Source organism: Pleurodeles waltl, chromosome 4_1, assembly GCF_031143425.1.
Source record: "Pleurodeles waltl isolate 20211129_DDA chromosome 4_1, aPleWal1.hap1.20221129, whole genome shotgun sequence".
NCBI lineage: Eukaryota > Metazoa > Chordata > Amphibia > Caudata > Salamandridae > Pleurodeles > Pleurodeles waltl.
The window spans coordinates 375,783,392-375,806,639 of record NC_090442.1 but is presented as its reverse complement, the minus strand read 5'-3'; the positions used below and the strand labels follow the sequence as shown (position 1 = coordinate 375,806,639).

Genomic DNA, 23,248 nt, shown 5'->3' with positions numbered 1-23,248 from the left:
GTTTTCTACGTACATCTGGCCCAAGGTAGCTTAATGTGGGGATGACTTGTCTGCTACCCACAAGATACATACCACATCCTATGCTAACAATCTAACTAGCATGAGTACCTGGGGGGAAGGCAATTAGGTTGGAGTTTTTTGTTCTCTGTTTTCTTCTTTATTATTTTTTTGCATTAATGATTGTGATTTATTGCTCCGCATATGCATAGCTGATTGATCAAGCTTATCCCCCCTAATGGCCAGTGGATGTAGGTGGGGGTATGTGTAGACTGCTGCATATTCAATGTTGAATAAACAAATAGAGTTAAACCAATATTAAATATTTTCTTTAATTTAATAATATAACAAATGTATATACATATGTATATTTATATATATATGTTCGATGGCATGTGTAGCTGCAGATACACATGCTGTGCATTATCCTGCCATCTAGTGTTGGGCTCGGAGTGTTACAAGTTGTTTTTCTTCAAAGAACTCTTTTCGAGTCACGTGACCGAGGGACTCCTCCCTTTCGGCTCCATTGCGCATGGGCGTCGACTCCATCTTGGATTGTTTTCATTCTGCCATCGGGTTCGGACGTGTTCCTCTTTGCTCCGTATTTCGAATCGGGAAAGTTAGCTAAACATTGAAAATTCGACGGTATTGTTTGCGCTCGTTACCGGTTTAGTGTTAGTATATCGACACCGATAGTAGAAGCGCTCCGGTGGCCCTTCGGGGCTTCCACTCCTTAGCGGGGCCTGGTCGGCCCGACGGCGTCCATCATCGAAGCTAATGGACCGAACCCCCTTCCACTTCTGTTCGAGGTGCCACGCGAAGTATCCTTATACAGACCAACACTTGGTCTGTAATCTGTGTCTATCACCGGAACACAGGGAGGATACTTGCGAGGACTGTCGGGCATTTCAATCGAAAAAGACCCTACGCGATCAAAGAGCCAGAAGACTACAAATGGCCTCGACACCAAGAGATCCGATCGACGTCGAAGAGGAGGAAAGAATCTCCATCCAGGAAACGGAATCAAATCCAAACCATAACAAATAAACTGGATTTTTTTTATTTTTTTTTAAATACCAATTTAATTACAGATAAAAAAGCAAACAATATACAAAAAACATTTTACTAAACATTACTACTTAAAAATATTCTTTTAAAATACAGACACCTAAATATAATATAATTTTGAACAATAGAAACATAAATATACATTTCTAGGAATAATACATATAATATTCCCACTCATCTCTGTGCAGGGAAAGCGTTGGAGTCAGGAGGGGTAAACTTTACTATTCACACTCCAGTCTGTGCAGCAGTGGGGAATGCATTGGACTCAGGAGGGGTAAAATGTAATATTCCCACACCAGTCTGCACAACAGTAGGGAAAGCTTTGGACTCAGGAGAGGTAAAATGTACTATTCCCACTCCAGTCTGTGCAACAGTAGGGAAAGTGGTGGGACTCAGGAGGGGTAATATTTACTATTCCCACTCCAGTCAGTGCAACAGTAAAGAAAGTGTTGACTCTGGAAGGATAACATTTACTATTCCCACTCCGGTCAGTGAAACAGTAGGGAAAGTGCTGGACTCAGGAAGGGTAAAATGTACCATTGCCCCTCCAGTTTGTGCAACAGTAGAGAAAGTGTCAGACTCAGGAGGAGTACAATTAAATAAACAATATAAATATATAAATAACTTAAAATTACAAACTATATTTAAAAACAATAACAGCAATTATACAAACAATATAAAACACAGACAATTAAAATATTATTTAAACACATAATGAAACTTAAAAAACAATGGGCCTGATTACAACTTTGGAGGAGGGTGTTAATCCGTCCCAAATGTGACGGATATACCACAAGCCGTATTATGAGTTCCATACGATATAATGGACTCAAAAGTTGTAATCAGGCCCAATATTTCTTACCTTAAAACATTGATATTTTTGTCAACGATATTTTTGCTCACAATATTGTGTCATGATATTTAAAACTTGATATTGCTGCAACTTGATATTTTTTAAATAATATTTTGTCTGAACACCATATGGAGGTATGCCCACAATGCAATCTATGCTTGATTTATCTATATATCCACAAATCAGGGGCTTTTCATATAAAACACAATGGGCCTGACTGAGAGGGGGATCAGGTAATTTTGACCCATGTGTAAACACCAGTTTACTCATGGGTCAGAATTATGAGTTTGAAGGTATTTAATGCATCCGATAGCTATTGGATGCGTTAAATAACATGTGTCATTGAACTTCAGCAGCTCAAACCTGTCAAAATTTAACAGGGCAAATGTGTATTGTATTTACCCTACCATGTGGATTTTGGTGCATTAAATACCAAAATCCACATGTTAATCCCCACAGATTTTTAATAGGTGCTATTTAGCACACCTGATAAATGACGGAGAAGTGTGGCACAATGGTTAGAGAGGCAGACCCTGATGCAGAGATCTGGCCTGCGACCAGGGTTCAATTCCCGCCTCAGCGGTTCTTGGGCTCAATTTCCCTTGACAGGATATTTCTCACCTCGGTGCCTAAACTAACTCATGGGTCTCACTCTGCAACTCTGGGCAATAGCTTGCTTAATCTCCACAACGGCCCCAACAGCGCTGGGATGCCTGGCTTCACCTTGGGGGTTGCCCAGGACTGGGCATCTTACAGGGAAAGCCAGGAGGGGTTCCACAGCGGTATGCGTTCAGCGCCTCGATACCTCCGGGTCGGAGTGCACTTTACAAGTACGAATTTACATTACATTAGGGAGCTTGGTATTTGTTATGATATACAGATTTGCAGGGTGTGCATAGCATACTGGTGGGTTTCCTGGTGCCTGAGAAGAGAAAGAAGAGAAGAGAAAGATCTGGACCTTTCTGAGGTGAGTCCATTGGAAGAGCCAGGTTTTCAGTTTCTTTCAGAATTCAAGGGCAGAACTGGTGGCTCTGATGTGGTAGGGGAGCTTATTCAAGACTTTGGGGGCTATGAAGGAGAAGGCATGACTTCCGGCTTAGGGTTGCTGTATTTGGGGGGCGTGATTAAGAAGTAGGGGAGCTGAGTGGAGGTGTCTGCATATGAGTGTGAAACATGATGTAGTTTTTGAGGTACACTGGACCTTGGTTGTGTAGAGCTTTGCAGGTTTGAGTGAGGAGTTTGAATAGAGAGCGCTTGTGGATTGGGAGCCGCTGGAGGTTTTTGAGGTGTGCGAATATATGAATTTGGTGGGATGCCATGGTTGTGAGTCTGGCAGCTGTGTTCTGTACTACTTGGAATTTTAGTGTGTTGTACTGCGATGACTTTGTAGAGGGTGTTCCTGTAATCAAGCCTGTTGGTGATGCATCCATAGAGACCCATTTGAAGACTTTTTGGAGAAGTTTGAAGTTGTGGAGGCAAGTAGATGTGCTCACATTGACCTGGTTAGACCAGAGCTGTGGCTGTTGATCATGATGCCCAAGCCACTTACAGCATTGGAGGGGTGGACATCGGTCCTATGAAAGAGGGCCACAAGGCCGGGAACCTGAGAGGTTGTGCCTTTGCTGAGTAGACAGTTTCTGCTCATTCAGTTTGCAACCAAGGACAACTGAAGAAGTTTGCTTTGATGGTTAGAGTGTTTTTTGATAGGGAAAGGATGAACTGTTTTTTATCATAGAAGACTATGCTGAATCCATGGGAGCAGATGGCGCTGGCGAGGGGGGACATGTAGGCATTGGGCAGAGTGGGCCATAGGGAGGAGTTTTGGGGGAATGCCACAGTTCAAATTGGTTGAATCGAACAGCTAAGGGGCAAGGCTGAATAACTGGCTTTGCTCAGAAAGGAAGGTGGTGATTCATCATACCCCGCGGGCCACAAATTTCAGCCTTGTGGAGAAGTTGAATGAGGATGGGGTGAGAGACAGTGTTGAATCCTGCCAATAAGTGTAGTAGAATGAATGAGGGCTTTCTGAGTGCTGTGAATGGTTCTCATGCCAGATTGTGAAGTGCTAGGTGGTGTTTTGTGTTGAGGGACTTTGGCTGGGTCAGGGAGGAGGGAAATGGGCCTGTGGTTTGCCATGGTCAGGTGGTCTGCTGAAGGTTTTTTGAGGAGTGGTAAAGTGGTGGAGTGTTTCCCAGGAGTCTGGGGAGGTGGTGGTGGGCAATCTTCAGAGTAGAGGACGTTGAGACGTCTGTTTGAGGTGTGAAGTTGTTATAGATGGTATTTATCTGAGAATTAGTAGGATAGTGAATTGAAGGGTTCCTGGGAGGGGGTGAATCTCATGTTGCTGGAAAGGGGTGACATTAATTTTTTCATAATAGCAAATATTTATTTGGCAGCATTGGAGGTACTGTGAATCTGTTCAGTGAGGGTTAGGCACTTAGCAGTTGTTAAGCACTATCGAAAGCCTCAAGGCCCAATTTGTAGAAGTATTTTAGGTGTTATTGTAGGAGTAGTACCAATGTTGCTCCAGCTGCTTCCAGTGACGCTTCATGAGCTGGAGGTCAAGCTGTGTACCAGCTGGCCTGTGGGTTAGTGTGAGGTGTGGGGGAGGTTCTTAAGAAAGCCAGAGAGTTTGCACAAGAGGCCAGTCGTGATTTGAGGTTTGTGATGGTGTCTGTTAGGCTCGCATGTTGGGGGGATCAACATCAGAGCTCAGGGATCCAAATCCCCTCAGGGATTTTGTTCCAGTGAAGATGGGGTGAAGGAGGTATCTTACCATGTGGGTGGATTTGTTTGTCTGCTGGTTGAGTCCCAAGATGCTGAAGTCTTCCAGGAGGGTGATTGGATCGGGTTTCATCTGGTCTTCTAGGTGAAAGTTCAGGCCGCCTATTAGGGTGAAAGAGTTATATGTGAGGGCTAGAGGTGTGATGAAGTCTGAAAATGTGCAGCTAAGGTTGTATTTAGGTCCAGGGGGCAGTAAAACAGAGCTCTTCGTAGGGTTAGAGTCTGCAAGGTAATGGTTTTGAAAAACATGTTTTCCAGGTAGTTGCTGGTGTCAGCTGACGTGATGGAGTAATAGATTTCCTTGCTGTAGATGATGGAAAGTCCACCTTTTGCTGATTCTGTCTTGTCTCATGATTTGTACCGGGGAGGGGTGGCTACTGCTATCACTGGAGCAGATGCTGATTTGAACCAGATTTCAGTGAGGAATAGGAGGTAATAAAGAGGTCATGCAGTAGGGTAAAGATTACGATGGTGTGCTTGTTGAGGGAGCGGAATTTGAAAGCTGTGTTGTTGTGTGTGCAGTGGTTGGAGTTAGTGTTGGGGGTTGGGCAAGAGAATTAGCAGGTAGGACAAGAGAATACTCATTCTGTCAGGGTGTGGGGGGGGCAGCAGGCCCATTGCAGGGATGGGCATCCAGCATTGAGGGCATGGAGTTTTTCAGCAAAGTAGCACCTAAGGCAGGGGTGGGTGGCCAGCGGGTCCAGGGTCCTGGCACTGTGTTCTGTTGAAACACAGATGGGCTTGCATTTGGTGCACCAGCAGCGCATACAGGATGGGACCTCCAATAAGAAGGCCTCAGGAGCAGGAGTGGGTAGAAAGGGTAAGAAACCAGAGCAGAACACAAAACGAGAGACAAATCAAAAGTAAGCAAAATAAAGCAAAAAAAAGCAAAAGAGACACAAAGACACACTAGAAGGGACAGTAAGAGGCAAAGAGGCACGGGGAGGGACAGTAGAGAGAAAGAGCGGAACAATAGAGGGACAGTATGATGAAAAAAGAGGGACAGAAAAGCATGAGAGACACAAAAAAGAGCCAGAGAGAGAGAAAAGAGTGGTACAGAAAGGAGCCTTAGCAAAGTAAGATGCACAAAAACAGAAAGGCAAACAAAACACAAAAGAGTGACAGTGAGGAACAAAAAACATTGCAGGTATACAAGGGTCGAAAAGTTTTTGTCAGAGTGGCAAGAATGTGAGGTCAGGGTGGGGGCATCGGAGCACCACCAATCAAAAGGATCAGGCGGACAGGCTCAGGTGGAGGAGGACTGAATTGATCTCGGGAGGGGGGGGAACAGGCTCTGACCTAGAGGAGCATCAGGTTGAAATCAGTGCAGTGTTTTAGTGAAAAATGCAGAGTGGCACTGAAACACTCTGTAATAGACTCTTAATTACCTCTCATGTCACTCATGTCCTCACAGGAAGTAGGTGTAAGGGGGAAGGGCGATTGACCTTCAAAATCCCTTCATTTTTCTGATAAAAGCTTGCACTGTGGATATTAATTATGAAAATAATATGTTGATATATTTTTACAAGATGGGTGTTGCATTAAAACGATTTGAAGACCACTATTTTAATGGCTGGTATTAGCCAGTAAATATCCGTTCCTAGAGAACATGCTCTTCCATGGTTCGCTACATAAATGCTAATATCAGTAAAAAATAGGAACCTTGTTTCAGAAATCATATTGAGTAGCTTGGGATCATAAGCACTCACATGATACTGGCGAATGTTGAGCTTTTTCTTCTACTTATGGCATATTTTATTAACCTCAGTCCTCATTCATTCCCTTGCCTTCAGTTACAACGCCATCATTTCACTGGGACACAAATTCTCTATTTCTGATTTTTCTTTAGCAATTAATTTACTTTGGATGTGTTAGTACATTTGATTTTAATTGCAGTCAACCAGCACACAACTATAAAAATGTATTGGTTTAATAAGCAGAAGCTAGGAGCATGAAATATAGGGGGTCATTATGACCCTGGCGGAAGGCGGAGAAGCGGCGGTAAGACTGCCAACAGGCTGGCGGTCTTTCCTCTACGTATTATGACCATGGCGGTTACCGCCATGGTCATCCGCCGCTTCTCTGTTCCGCCCGCCAGGGTCTCCAGCCCGGCGGCCGTCACTATACCGCAGGCGGTATTTGGACCCGGCTGACCGCCATGGATTTCATGCGGTTTGAAACCGCCATGAAATCCATGGCGGTAAGCACTATCAGTGCCAGAGAATTCCTTCCATGGCACTGATAGGGGTCTCCCCCACCCCCACCCCGACTCCCTCTCCTTTGCCACCCCCCAAAGGTGGCAGGACCCCCCTCCCCACCCCGACCCCCAACATCACAGCACCCATACACACACGACACGCACGCAGGCACCACCAACACACATACACGCACACACACTGACATACATGCCAACATGCACACACACAGTCAGACACGCACAACCACAATCCAACATACACGCACACATCCATACACATCCATACAGACATACCTACAGACATACACACACTCATTCCCATACACACAACACCCCTGCAAGCATACACGCACTCACACACCCCCTCTACATACACACACACACACACCCATGCACACACACAACACACAACACCCCCAACACCCCCCTCCCCTCACAGACTTACCTAGTCCGACGATCCGCCGGGAGGGGACGGGAGCCATGGGGGCTGCTCCGCCTACACCACACCGCCAACAGAACACCGCCACGCCGAATCACAGGACGTGATTCGCTGGGCGGTGTTCTGTTGGCATGGCGGTGGAGGTGGAGCAACCTCCACTTCCCCACCGCCCGCCAGTATGGCTGTTGGCGGCTCTCCGTCCGTAAAAGGACAGAGAGCTGCCAACGGTCATAATAGGCCGAGCGGCAAACCGCCACCATTGGCGGTCTTCCGCACGGGTGTAATGACCCCCATAGTGTCCCCATGACACATAGGGGGTCATTACAACCCCGACGGTCCAAGACCGCCAAGGCTGTTTCGGAGGAAACACCGACAACAGGCTGGCGGAGCTTCACAGGGAATTACGACTGCAGCGATTTTCTCTGCCCAGGGGATTACAAGTCCCCCTACTGCCAGGAAAAGGCTGGTGGTACTGGGAGTTGCGGGGCCCCTGCACTGCCCATGCCACTGGCATGGGCCGTGCAGGGGCCCTCTGCCACGGCCCGTGCAGCTTTTCACTGTCTGCTATGCAGACAGTGAAAAGCATGACGGGTGTAACTGCACCCGTCGCACGGCCGCAACACCGCCGGCTCCATTTGGAGCCGGCTCCTGTGTTGCGGCCGAGATCCCCGCTGGGCCGGCGGGCGGAAACCAGGTTTCCACCTGCCGGCCCAGCGGGGATCTCCTGATGGCCGCGGCGGGAGTGCAGCCGCATTGGCGGCCGCCCAGCGCCGCCCGCCAAGGTCGTAATGAGGGCCATAGTCATTTGATAACCCTACCCATATTGGTCATCCTTCACCCTTGGAACTAGCACTCCTGACATTTGTACAGAATATAGGCCAAACTCACACCCACAAATGCTTTCCAGCTCATACCCAGGGTGGAGACCCAGTGGTTTCCAAACTTTTTCGACTCATGGCTCTCTTGACTAATTAGTCGGGGGCCATGGCTTCCCATTACATTACTTTTTTTTGGTAGCTTCTGTTAACTGCTTGTAATACTGTTTCTTTTTTTGAAGAATCTTCAGGGAGGTGTGCCTGACTCAAAAGGGACCTCTACTAAATGATTGCTTTAGATGGCAGGCATTGACTAAGCCAAAATGTCTAGTTTTAATGAGGTCTACTCAAGGTGTCTGCGACTGCTTTTCAAAATTAAATAATATTCAAATTAATTGATTAAAATCAACAGTATATACAAATAAAAAGGCAAAAATCAAAACTTGAAAACTTTTTTCTATCTTTGCTTTTGAATTAAATGAGGTATTTCAATATATGAGCATCTGTCAAGAGTTTACTTGTTTTTGTGTTTTTATATTTTGTTTTTGAGGTTCAAATCACAGAAATTGCTTAGGCCGGGGACTCTGACTTCCAATAATAACTCAGTGGGATTCCACGGCTTCCAATAATGATTCAGTGGGGGGTCCACACAAGTCAAAATATTAAGAAACGCTATGCTAATGCAGGCAAACACAGCATGTAAAGACAAGAAAACAAATTATGGTATAAATAAATATTGTTTGCCTTTGTTAGCACTTTAAAGCCAGACCTATTGACTTTTCCATTTCTTGTTTGCTTCTGGTGTCAAATTTGACTTTGCTCTTTCTTCCTTGTCCCCAGGTTGTGGTCTTAAAGGGAACAGGAAAAAGAGATAGAATCTGCATTACCTGGACTAGCGACACATTATATAACTCCGCTGTATCAATTTTGGATGATTTTGGACTAATTACATAAGGAGTCAGCAAACATATCTCCCCATTTATAAGAGACTGTGAAGTTCTCAAAAACACCATTGTCAATTCATATAAAGCACAACCCTGTTTGAGTTAGTTTACATTTCAAAACATTAGATTGAAGTACATAATTGCATAATCGACAGACCCATTGAACCGTAGGATGTGATTTATTAAAAGTGCATAAAAAGGTTTCACTTGTAAAGGTTTATTATTGTGTGTTCTGTGGTTTGGCATACACACCAATAATAATCTCTTTCTGTGATATTTGTTGTAATTGTCAGTGCTTTAAATGGGCCGGTACTGTCCGGTACTGAGTACCGGCACTTTTCTATTTTGAGCGGGAGAGTACCGGCACATCTCAAGAAAAACTTAATACTTTTAATTGGGGAGTACCGGCACTTCTCAGAAACAAGCACAGAGTACCTGCACTTTATTTTTTCCATTTCAAGCACTGGTAATTGTCCTCTATGGACAGCTGAAATGAATGCATCTGCTGCAACCAGCTTATTTTTCATCTAAAAAGTATTTCACACGCGCAGTAACAAGTAAGTCTGCCTTCACTGTGCTGAGGGTCGCACAATGATAATTCTATTGCAAACAAGTTGTAAAGTGACCTAACTGGAACACAACGTTCTGCAGTTGAGACGTACATCACAAGTGGATTAAGTCAGGTTTCACAATGTTGTCTTTTTTTTTTATAGCAAGCACTATATTATATAATACAAAAGGGAAGCAGTTCTGAACTCCCACAGTTAAAACTACAGATCTCTTATGTTAAAAACAATTTCAAGTGTCTTCAAGCACAAAAAACACAAACTTTTTTGTGGTTTGATAAATACAGGTGGGCGTTATAATTCACGTTTAGATTGGGATAACAGTTTTCTGAGAGCCCCAGGAAGAGGTAAAGACTTTTTACAAATTAGGGTTTAAACGTGATGATAATGAAGTAAGTGCACCACCTATTGGGCACCAGCCTCAGCACACTCGGCCTGCACTCCAAGCGCCTGTGTAATTCAGATGGTCTTGGCTCAGAATTGCGAACGCAGCGCCCCTGACTAGATTTTGTTGTGCACCAAGGTGCTGCCGTGCACAGTTTGGGAACAACTGTTAGAAACCCCTTATCTGCTATCCTGCCCCCACCCCAAAAGATGCATTAGTGTATAGTTGCCAATCTGTTCCCTCCTAAACAAAACACACAAATCAACATCCATGACCTAGCATCTTATCCTGCACACAGCCTCCAAAACACATTTGCACCCATGCCACATACATGTGTGCGCACACACTCACACACACACACAAAATGGCCATGTAACTACTGCATCAAACAAAATTGGGCTTCTTGCTCTCTAACTTAGCATTACACAAAATTAGCTTTTTTTGTGGCAGTAAACAATCAAAGGAGTCCATACCTATTTTTTTTTGGGCACCCTAACCTTAAAAAAGTAGCCCGGACTGAGTGGCCTTCAATATTTTCCACACCTTCAAAAAGCCTACACATGGCATCCTTCATTCGATCCCTCCAAGACTAGCCTATGCCTGGTGTCATGCCATCCACCCTCTAAATGCTGACCATATACATGCCTTTTGATAATCCATGCACAAACTCACTTATCTGACAACGTACTGCCCACACTTCTCCATATCAAGCCCCAAACATGGTATCCTCATATGCCCAAAATTGATCCCCATGACCAGCCTTCTCCCACTGGCAAACTGACTTCATAAATTATGTGTTGACACACCCACAACTCAAAACAGAGCCTAAGAGAGCTCACTCTGAACTTAATCAAAGCTTTTGTATGACCTGCAGTCTATTTACACAAGAGATTTTTTTGTTCTTTTCATGAATAACAGAATCATGATATGTGTGATGCTCCCATTATAGCATCATGCACAGGCCCAGTAGGGGTGCAGTAAGTGTGTATTGCTCATGAAACGTGACCACTGCCTAGTCTAAAAACAGTTATCAAGCCATTTTTTTAACACAGCCTGTTTTCCTTTAGAAGCAATCAGAGACATAGTGGTCTGCTGACTCCAGCTCACTTCCATTTCTGTGTTGGCAACAAACCGCAGTGGGTCACAATTGGTGGCTGACTCATTAATATCGATGAGGTAGGTCAGATGCTGACCCACTATGATTTCAGTTTTTAAAAACCAACCTATTAATACATATGCTGAGCTTTAAATCTCTTTTCTGGTAGCAAAAATATTGGTCACAAATTGCAAGCAGTATTTTGCAACCAGTAAATAGTACATATGGCCCGGATTCTGCAGACAGGTCTCAGATGTATGCCCTCTGATCACTGCCATTAACTTTAAGGGCCAGATATACGACCTTTTGGTGTTGCGAATCGCAATTTCAGAATTTTTGCGATTCTCAAATTGCGAGTCTCAATACCAAATGTAAAACAGTGTCTTCAACACTGTTAGCAATTCACAGTGTGTCACAAAGGGACCTGCCTCATCAATTTTCATGAGGCAGGTCGCAATTTGCGACCCACTGTGAATGTCTACAGTCATGGGGATGGTGGTGTGTTAGGATCAGCAGACCACCACATCTGTGATTGCTTTTTAAATAAAGCAATTTATTTTTGTAATGCAGCCTGTTTTTTTTTAAAAGGTCCCTGAGACCAGTGCCTGCTCTTAAAAAATGTTTGCACCCCCATTTGAAAAGGGGAAGGGCTACCTTGGGGATCCCTTCCCATTTGCGAATGGGTTACCAACAACATGAAGTTGGTGGTAACTGTAAATGTTTTGTGACCGCATTCCCAGTCACAAAACATTCTTGCAAACCCATTTTGTGAGTCGGTAAAAGGTTACCAACTCGCATAATGGAGATGGTACATGCCAAAAGGCATTTTACCAGTCAAAGGCTTTGTACATATGGCCCCAAGTGCGCCATTAACCATTTTCTAAAATTATGCTTGTCAGCATATTGCCTTATTCTGTCATATATGATGATGCCTCACTATACTCTATGGCGATCCACCACACAAAAACAACAAGTTAGATTAGATAGAAAACGGTGGGGAGCTGGAGAACTGAGGCATGCAGACTTGAAATCTAGAAAGACAAACTAGACTCACGAGATTAGCATTTCCATTCATATTTTTGCAATTCATGTTTCTGTGGACACTGTATGGCTTCATCTGGACTTATGGGATGTGTGAAGAAAACAGAAAGGGATCGCGAGAACAAGGAACTCACAGTTGGTGCCTTCCATGAACACCTTTCTTTTCTTGAATTTCTGATTGTAGCAAGCTAATGTTATCTGCAACACTCGGCGTGGGAAGTGTGTTTTGGGTGTCACCTCCTGCAAAGCAACTTGGTGTGAGGGCTGGTCATTCTTAAATGTCATTATCCTTAAATTTCTAACCTCCTGAGGCTGCAAGACTTGCTCTCAGAGCCACACATTGAAGAATATTGCATGCATATTTATATGTCTGCTTGCCTTTGAACAAAAGTGTTTTTAGCTAATTCCTAAACACTATACTTGGTAATTGAAAGCTGATTGGTTATATTGCCCTTTTGGAAGCTTAGGCGATAAAGCGCATTTAGAACCTTAGTACACTATTTACATTATACACATCATATACAAGAGACAAGACACATTTAATCCCGGATTATGAGAGTCCCATACTGCCTGATCAAAGGCATAACCCAAACAGTTTTTAGTCCCTGTTAATCCTGCACTCCTCGAGCTAATAAAACCCCTAAAACCTTTAACTCCAGAGATGCGGAATTCACCCTTCATCAAGGCCCTTGGAGTGCCTCATTATATTATTTACATAATATACATCATATCAATGTTGGAATGTGTTTGTCTAAGCGAATGCTGGAGCCCTGAGTTTATGAAAGCCTGGAGACTGGGTTTCCAGTTACAACGAGTATTCTTGTTTAAAGATTGGAAAGGACAGTGTGAAAACTGTTTCGGGGGTCCCCCCGACAGTCTGTGTTTCCTGGGCTCCAATTGTGACAGTTGTATCTGTGACAAATGCCATGTTATTTTATGGATTTTTGCAGCCAGGACAACACATTTTGGGTGCACCTGTTTGGAACAACTTGGAATTTTTCTACTCATTATTTGGAAGTTTAAGCTGTTATGATATGAAACAAACAAATGAAGTCAAAGAAAAACTGTTGAAATATGCCTTTTTAGTGGTTCCAGATAGAGACAAAGTTCACTTTTCCACTTTACGCCCATCTGCTCCACTCTAGGACACTATGCAATACTGCAATCTACCACACTGGCACTTCACTCCATGACACAATACTCTATGATTCTCCACTGTATGACACTCTATTCTGACTCTCTATGACACTCCAGTCCATGTCACTCAACTACACTCTATACCACTCTCCTCTGACTCTCCATGACACTCTACGACACTTTACTCCGGTCTTCGCCATTCCAATCTGTGACACTCCTCCCTATGACATTCAACTCTACACAACTCGCCTGTACGATGCTCCACTCTGCACAACTCTACACCACTCCACGCCTCTCCACTCTATGCCACTCCACTCTATGCCACTATACTCTATGCCACTTTATTCCAATTTACAACACTATGACACTCCACTTCACGACACTTCACTCCAAAACACTGTTCTGCGTAACTAACTTTTAGCCTTGCTAAACAGCAGCCAAGCTGGTGCACATCACTAAATCTATTGGCAAAGCCAATAGTTTTTGCATAGGCAAGACCTACTGGCTTTGCCAATGCTTGATAATAGAAAGCCAATTTGTGAACTTCCGTGATGGCTGGGCTCTTTTGGGGTAACAGAAAAACACAAGGTCTACACAGGACCAAAATTATGATGGGCATGGCAACACGCATTCCAAGACCATGCAGGAGACTTTTTGTCCCAAAAGATATTATTGGCAAGGGAGTGGGATTTAGAGGCCATTCCGCTGAATAGGTCCTCCGAGCACAAAGGATCTGAATCTCAAAAAACCGAGGTTAATGAAGTAGATCAAAGTTATCACTCATTTTTGCATTGCCAATTCAGTGATACTTTTCTTACATCCCCAAGGTGCCCCACACATGGCATTAAAAATATCTTTTTTTTCAAAGCTTTCATTAAAAGTTTGTAAACTTTTACTGGTAGTGTGGAGGATGCTAAGTCAATAAGCATTCTTTAATGTGCTCCTGTAATTGTTTAACTATATTCCCCTCACTGCATATCCTGTTTAGACATCACAGACAGCTAGCAGAATGCCTAGAGCGCCTTTGGAAAAAGATGTGAAATATGCTTTACATACATTTTCCATAATTATTCGATCAGTTAACTAGATGTTTTGTATTCATGATCTAGAAACGTATAGCGGTAAAAGGATACAGCCTATTTTCTTCATCTTAATAATGTGTGCTGCTTCGACAATTTGGCACACATGCCTGTTTATTAGTTTGTTTCCTAGAGATCCTGAGTTTAGGCGATGGGGTAGTTTAGTTCATGAGAATTTGTGTTTTCCCCTCATTCTCTGTCTCTGATGTGATACACTCTGTGTGAAAATGACTTGTTCGTTTATGGTTCAGTAAACATGATCACGTGTCCTGTAACGGTACTATTGATTAAGCTTTCTTCACTATTTGGTGGACTGACAGCAGTTGGGAGTAACTGTCTGAAAACAACCAGTTCTTTGCTTTTCCTTTAACCTTCTCTGTTCCATGGAAATAACACATTTATAGAATTAGACTCCTGCTGTAAGGTGTGTCCGACTTTGGTCCGCAAGAGCAGTGGCCATGGCTGATGTTTAGTATGACCAATGACTTTAAAATAATCTAATATGCATATCGCAAAATGTGGCTCATATTGGGCCATCCTGGACGAGATTCGGGTACCACAATCTATAGTGCAATATTAAATTGTTTCATTCTAGCTACCTTACATTGTCAGATAAATGTTTTCCCTGTACTGTATTCCTGTGCATAATTTGCACATTTCCTTCAACTGTTAGTATAGTATTGCCACATAAATGGAGACGTCAGCAGAAAGCCAAAAGCGTTTGCCTTTGCTTTTAAGATTTCTTGACGAGATGGGTTGTTGGGTTGTGTTATAGTTAAAATTGATTATTTTTGACCAATGACAGTGTTTAAAAGTGTTTAAGTGAGACACTAAAAAATAACAGATTTTGTTTCCACAGGTGCAATCTCCCTCCTTTGTCTAGCGACTACAGTAAAGACGTTGGAGCCAAGACCCAGCTGGTCACAGCTAACCCAAGTATAATCAAAAACAGGTAAATTGAATTTTACATTATGTTTCTATACAAATCTGTTTGAAGATTAATCATGCTGGGAAGGTTACTTTATCAAGAGTATCTTAAGCACGTAGTATGAAAGGATATAGCCAGATTCAAAGAGTATACATTGTACCGGCTACCTAACTCTTCAACCAAAGAAAATAGTCTATGTTCAAAAGGTGGTCCATCCAAAGCCTAGTCAAGGCTAGACCTATGAATTGCTTATACGTACGACCCATTTCAAGAAGTGTGCAGCGGAATCTAGCACACGCTACTATCAAATGGTCTGAAGACCATCTTAAGCGTGTGCATAGATTTGAAGATGAATAGTTATCCTGAGGTCTAGAGCAAGGATAAATTATCTTATGAATGTTAATAAATAGTGAGTTATTTTTCTCTCCTTTGATCCTGACAGATGATGATGATGCCATCTACAAATGTAAAGTTATCCACTGCAACTTTCATTAGACATGGTGTCCTTCTGGGAAATCTGCAACTGTGCTGGTTTAAATATCTTAGCATTCATGCTGCGGAAGCTCTAGGGACCTGATTGTAATGTAATATAATACTATTCACGACCTTTTGGGGAAGCGCTGCAAAGAGAGTATGCACTCATCACTTCTGTATTTTTAGGCATTTTGGATCAGCAGTTTGTGACATATGGAGAGAAGTGCTTCACTAAATGAATTTGCCCAGAGTGCAGTGCATCATCGCAGTCAAAATCTGCAATGCCTATATTCAAGAGACATTCTATGTGTTTACTTCTTTCTACAGCTGTCAGTGCGCTTAATGCCACCTATGGCAACTGAGTTGAAGGCAGGGCAGAGCAATAGGCTCATGCATGGAGCCTTAGCAGGGGAGCCACCCTGTCCACACCGCTCAGTCACACACCCAGTGGAGGCTCCACACCAGTACCTGAGACAGCATGTGGAAACAGAGTGGAGAGGCAACGGTGTGTGCGTTCGGGGTGTGGTGTGGGGCAGAGATACCATCATCAGGACGCAGAGACCCAGATGATGGGTTTCCTTCAGGCACTCAGGATGGTAGAATTCACGACAGAACGCACAGGAACAGACTGCGAAGACATTGGTTATGAATGGGACTGAGACTTCATATTTCAGCCAGCTGGCTTGCTAACAATCAATGCTGTTCATAACAAATACATTGAGCGTAGATATGTTTTCTTTCATGGTTCTGGAGTTCAATTGAGAAAATGCACATACATTGTGTATACGGATTTCACACATTAATCGGTTTTCCCCACCGGGTTCTAACATATTTAATATTTTTCTTAAGAGTCCTGCTGTTTCCTGGCTTGTTACCTGTGGTCGTTCTTTGACAGTGCAGTAACATGCAGTAACTATCTGGCGCTTCTTAGCTGTTGTTGACCACCGTGGTGATGTACTGCAAGGGAAGGGTGACCGGAAGTCCGCTCACTAGATTTGTAGAGGCTGACTTAGACTCCCCAGCAAAAAAGACTATCGAGGGTCCCTGGTGTGATAAGTAGCCCATCCAGGGAATAACACTTGAATACAAGAAAAAGTAATGAGCTACAATCAATGTTCACTTTTATCTAACATAGAAAAAAAAGCTGTAACGAAATTTCAAAAAAGAATATTTATTACAAATGTATGTCAAACAACGGCACAAATCAATATTCGAATATACAAATATATACAAATGAACATGGGAAAACAAGAAAATATTTATATAAATATTTACACCTATATATAAATTAATAAACGGAGACAACCTAACACATCAGACAAAACAATGAAAATAATCAACCCACGACACTACACAAACATACACACAAATTATCTTACAGTACAGTGAAATACAAATTAAGAACATACAATTTATTTTTCTGGAGCTGAAAAAATATTCACATAAATATCATATTGTTATTCAATTCCTGTTTGAGTCTCCATCTTCCTTGATAAGAAAAAAACTTCTATTTCAGCCCCATAAATTCAGGGTCCATACAAAAACCAACCAATCGTAGGAACAAAGCCTACGCGCGTTTCGGCGGAAACCACCAAATTTGAAAAGCCGCCTTCTTCATGGCCGTTCCTGTTCCATACTTAGTACATAATATCGTAGATTAAATAAGTTCTCATCTTTCCCATCGGATAAATTCTGATAGATACAAAGTAAAAAAGGATAATGCATTTTAATCCAGGTTCTTGAGATTCCACTATCCACCCGTGACTAATAACCACAGAATCGACAACCGATAAATTATGAAGTGAAAACAGAAAACACCAAAGCAAGAATAAAGTGAGATGTGAATCAATAAAAAAGAAAAGTAAGAGAACTTCAAATAAAAGTGAGTTGAACAAATAATTAAACACACCGCCATCACCCTTGTGTATATAGCCACCAATAACAGCATTAAAAAGTAAGTAATAAATAAATAAATACCCGGCGACGGTGTTGCTGAGTTTCCTCAATTATAGTGCAGACAAGTTTCAATTTTCTAGTTTCTACTTCAATTCACGAGTAAGTCCTTGTAAAAACACATAACCGGATATATATTTATATAATCACCTCATTTTGTTTACCAAAACATACTAAATAACTGAAAAAGGGAGAAGGGGGGCGGGAAGGAAAGGGGAAGGGGGGGAAAAAGGGGAGAGGAAAGGGAGAGGGAAGGGAGAGGGAAGGGATGGGGTGTGATGCAGCCTGGTCCTCTACCAAGAGACAAAGGGCTAATTCCTTCACCTACCCAAATGATCTTTTAAGTAAGAAATTTCTCTGGGGGGTTCCTCCAAAAGGTTCTCTCACCTCCTCTGTCTGCATACAGAGAGAAAAACAACAGTACGGTAAAAAAGTTTCGTCAACAGTGACCGATCCCTTCTGTCTCTTTAGCAAAAAGTCTGTCTCTCAACATTAATTCCAAATGGAAACTCCGCTCAATTTAAATCCCACAAATTATATAGCGTCATGTTCTTATTGATAAAAGACATGAGCACACAGATCTTAATCGTTTTATAAATTTTAAAAGGAAACTAGCGCTATACCTCTATGTCCCCTATATATTTTCAACATGGGCTTCTATTCCTATCAGCGAGCATACCTTCGTTTTTCGCAGATTCTTCCAAAAAACAGCAATCACGGGCATCAGATGTAAGAACTGCCGGATGGTGCTGACTCCATTTTAAAGTCAGGCAACCTGTTCTAAATCTCGGTCAAAACACCGCGAGACTACGGAGTTGCCGATTCTCACAGCAACAGTGTCGGCCATCTTGGAATGGGGTTAAAACCAAATGGTTTTTGATTCTAATAGTATCACTGTGCAAGTACGCTCCAATGGATACAAAGATTTGTTCAAATACAGTAATTCATATTACTGATAATGAACATGGGGGACATCTAAAGAATAAAAAGAAAAGAAGAAAAGAAAAGAAAAATAAGACACTTTCACTTGGGAGTCACACACTTGACTCTTAGTTACAGTCATTGAGCCACAGCCCCTTCTATCTGGTCAAATCGATTCCAATCAGAAAAAAAAAAAAAAAAAAACATGCATACTATCAGCAGTGTGGTAATAGTCATCAGAGATCGGGCAGCTCTTGGAATGCCAGAAGGGAAAAAAATAAAAAAATAAAGGAAATTAGAAAATAACCTAAGAACCGTCAACCCTAACAAAATGATCATATAAACTCACTGAACTAATTAAAGTCTTCTGGATTTTAACAGAAGAACGTGCTGGTTACAAGAGGGCATTCAAATTAGAGCATTTTCCCAAGGCATACATTCATTTAACCCATTACAGTATGTATCCAAGGAAAAACTCCAAAAAACCTCCCGTTTTTTTCTTATGTTTTCCCTTTCTTTCCCTGGAATGTCCTTAATTTTTTCCAAAATTGTCCAAGACATTTCATCCAGACAATGTTTTTCTTTCAACCAGTGTTGTACTAAGGGAGCTCCCTCCCTCTTGTTTCGAATATTAGATAGATGTTCTGAAATTCTAACTCTCATTTCACGTCCAGTCTCTCCCACATACCCAGCCGGGCAGGGACAGGTAATCAAATATATACAATTTGATGTTCTACAATTAGTCATATCGCATAACTCGTACTTCCTTTGATTCCACACTAAAAGATCACTCACTACAGCTTTAGGACATGCTTTACAAGTCCCACATTTGTGGTTCCCCCTCACTGGGGCTGATCCGGTGAAGGACTTTTGACTGAGTTCGCTATCTCTCGGTAGAGCTGCCTTAACCAATTTATTACGAATGTTCTGATTTTTCTTAAATGCCAGAATAGGTCTATCTAGAGGAGTAACAGTTTGATCGCTATTCAGGATTTGCCAATTACTATTGATAATTTTCCTGATTTTATCATTCATATTAGAATGTTGAATAACACAAACTAATTGTGCTTTCAGTTCTTTTGTACGCTGTTGAAACATACTCTCTCTATTAAAGTATTTCGCACGTTTATATGATTCCCTGATCAATCCCTTGGGATAGCCCCTCAGCAACAGTTTTTTTTGGAGAACATCTGCATGTATATTGTATTCACTAAGTTCTGTGCAATTCCTGCGGATCCGGAGAAATTGACTGAAAGGAACTCCTTGTTTTTGGCATCTTGGGTGATAGCTATCAAAGTGCAAAATGGTGTTCTTTGCCATAGATTTTATATATAATGATACTTCTAACTGTGAGTTATGGTTTTTTATCCAGATATCTAGGAACTCAATTTTGTCCCTACTTCTATGGACGGAAAATTTGAGGTTAGTATCACATAAATTGACCCATTCACAGAATTCATTCAATTCTTCTTCATGTCCTGACCAGATGAAGAACACGTCGTCTATATATCTAGACCATAACCTGATGTTCTCATAAAAAGGGGCCATTTCATTATAAATGTGGGTCTGTTCGAATAGACCCACATAGATATTCGCAACACTGGGGGCACACGCTGCCCCCATACTTACTCCCTTCTTCTGCTGGTACATTTTCCCATCAAATTCAAAAAAGTTACCTTCCAAGACGATCTTTAAGCAGTCTAGAACAAAAAGCAAGTGATCAGTCATTCCCTCCTTAGCAAATAGTTGGCGTACTGCCTGCAGAGCTCCATACTGGGGGATGTTCGTATACAGAGCCTCGATGTCCATAGTCACCAAGAACTCAGTATCTGGGTTGAAACTGGCCCCTTCCAGTTTTGAATTAATATGGCCCGTATCTTTAATATATGCAGGGAGTTGTACCACTCTTGCTTTCAGGAATTTTTCCACAAATTTGGACAGTGGTTCAGTAATGGACCCTACCGTGGAAACTATAGGGCGAAAGGGAGGGTCTATTTCATTTTTATGTATTTTCGGTAAACCATAAAGAATAGGAACTCTGGTAGTTGTGGGATTCAAAAATACATATTCCTTGTCACAAATCAATCCTTCATTGTATGCTTTCAGACTCACTTCCTGAATTGCCTTTTTTATTTCCTTTTGCCAACTGTTGTTGGCTTTGCTATAATGTTCTGATACTCCTAGCATAAGGTTAACCTTCTGCTTATACTGATCTGTTTCAAGTAACACAATCCCTCCCCCTTTGTCACAAGGTTTAATAACAATATTCTTGTTTTGCTGTAATTTCAGCAAGGTCTGTTGTTCATTTTTCGTAAGGTTCGGGTCAGGCTTAGGAGTGAATTTGCACAATTTTTTTACTTTCTCAAGTACCAAATTCTCAAATATTCTTATTTCTGGTCCCACCATATCCAGACTAGGGATAAAGGTGGAAATGGGTCCCCAGCAGACAGGAAAGAAACTGTCTTTATTTGCTTCCCACTACTCTTTGCGTGATCTTAATAATGCATTATGAAATTTGGGTTTATGCCTCATATAATATTTAGGTTTATTTTAACTCAGGGTGATGCTTAGGGCCAAATTGCATTAGAACCGGATGTATGGTTGTTTAAGTATCTGGCTCTGTAACTGGTAGGAATACACCACTCAAGATAAATACATCATAGCCACGACTTTGGTATTTATTTTGTGTAGTGACTTTCAGCCTTTCTTTTGGTAAAAGGCTGAACTTCCTTAGAAATCACATCCAAATGAGGGTTAGACCTAAGGAATGAATGTGGGTTATCCCAACGTTTGAGAAACTTTATGAAACCTTAATATTAATTGAATATTAGGTTAGGTGTGAAGGTAAGGGTAGTGTGGAAGCTTTGATACTATCATACTGCCATGTTTCATGGATTTAATACAACATTTAAAACAGAAAAGTACAATTCAATATGGACCATCCTGGAAAATAATCAATTTCAATTTTACGTGGCCAAAACCAAATGGGCATCGAAGCTGTTACTAAGATGCATACCTCATTTCCCTTAGTTTTATATGATTCACTCAAAAGAGAAATGACATAGAGAAAAGGTGAGTATCAATATGCCTAGAAGTAACCTGTTACAAGCTCCACTGGCTTGATCATGGTACTGTTGCGTAATCTTGTGCTTTTAAAAGAAGGAGCAGTCACCTTGCTACGCAGCTGTTGAAGACTCTACCAACTGGTGTCCCCAGATTACCCCTTTAAGCTGCAACTATTGCATCTATGAAGAAGGACGACACGTATTACCAAAGCTGTGCATGTGTAGGAACGATTTGGTTGCATTTTTATTCAAAGGCCAGCCACCCCTAACTGATCAGAGTCCCCGGAGATAGTATGATGGAACCACGCATGCTGGAACATGTATGCCTTAACAACGTGGTCATAATCACAACCTCGTTGTTTCCAAGCATGCCTCTACCACACATGCCTTCACAATGAATTTTAGTAAAGGCATGTGTGGAAATGGCATGCGAAACGGCATGCGTGGTTCTTTCATGCAACCCCCCTACCCGCCCTGAGGCTCAAAACTACCCCCACTCCCAATACCTAAAGTACCCCGACCTCCCCAATCGCCCTGACCCTAAAAAAAAAACGATCCCAAACCCCAACCCCTAAAAACGAAAGTACCCCAACCCCCCACCCGCCCTGAACCCTAAAAAAAAACTACCCTGACCCCCTAAAGCCTGCCCCATAAAACTAAACTACCCCGGCACCCCCACCTTCCCAAAGCCCTAAAAAAATCTATCCTGACCCCTACCCTGTTTCCAAAAACGAAACTACCCCAACCCCCCATTAAGAGAATGACTGTTCTGGGAATGGAAATAGGACAATGGCCCCGATGCATGTGGAGAAATGTCCCATGTTAGGGCCATGTTGTTTTCTGATTTTCAAGAACAACCTTGTACATTTTTGCCTGCTTGGCAAACTCTTCTACCTTCAGAGCAACTGACAGTGAAGTTTATAGATCCCTGTCAGCAAGGTAGGGATCTGTAAATATGAATGGTGGTCCTCTGCCTGAGGAGTGGTGGCCGTAGCCTCTGATGATTTGTAGTCTGGCAGGATGTCCACGCTAGAGTCTAAATTAACATTTGAATCCATACTGTAAAACGCACTTACTCACAGTTATGCATATTATTAGTTGGTCATGAATCTCAATTGTACATACATATCAATATTTGGGCTGGGGTGAGACTGTCAAATGAGAGCATGGTAGAGAAATGGCACATGTAAAATAAGGATGTTTGTTCTGCATCCTGTTATTTAATATCTTTGTAATGGATATTTCAGTAGAATTGAATGGGTATTTCCCTAGATTGGTCAATGAGTACACCTGTGCTTTATTTGTTATGCATGATTTGGTGCCTATTGATCAAACATGTACTGATAAAGATGAACTGTGCAGATGAAAACCATATGGTGAATTTGATAAAGATACAAGTGGGGGTGTTCGGTATGAAGCCAGTCATAGGTTCTTAGTACATTGGTCAAGGTGTAGGTATGTGTTGCTATTTATCTAGCGGAGACCTAGCTGTAGAACTTTGTATGT

The 23,248-nt window shown here is 42.2% G+C and overlaps 1 protein-coding gene across 1 annotated transcript in view; it reads left to right on the top strand.

The window, feature by feature from the left end:
- The window catches only part of ST8SIA1 (ST8 alpha-N-acetyl-neuraminide alpha-2,8-sialyltransferase 1), a 404,584-nt gene that overhangs the window by 315,747 nt on the left and 65,589 nt on the right, over positions 1–23,248 (top strand). Inside the window, exon 4 of the mRNA XM_069228549.1 lies at positions 15,261–15,353. Coding sequence (XP_069084650.1) covers positions 15,261–15,353 — 93 coding nt within the window. The remainder of the gene's footprint in view (positions 1–15,260; positions 15,354–23,248) is intronic.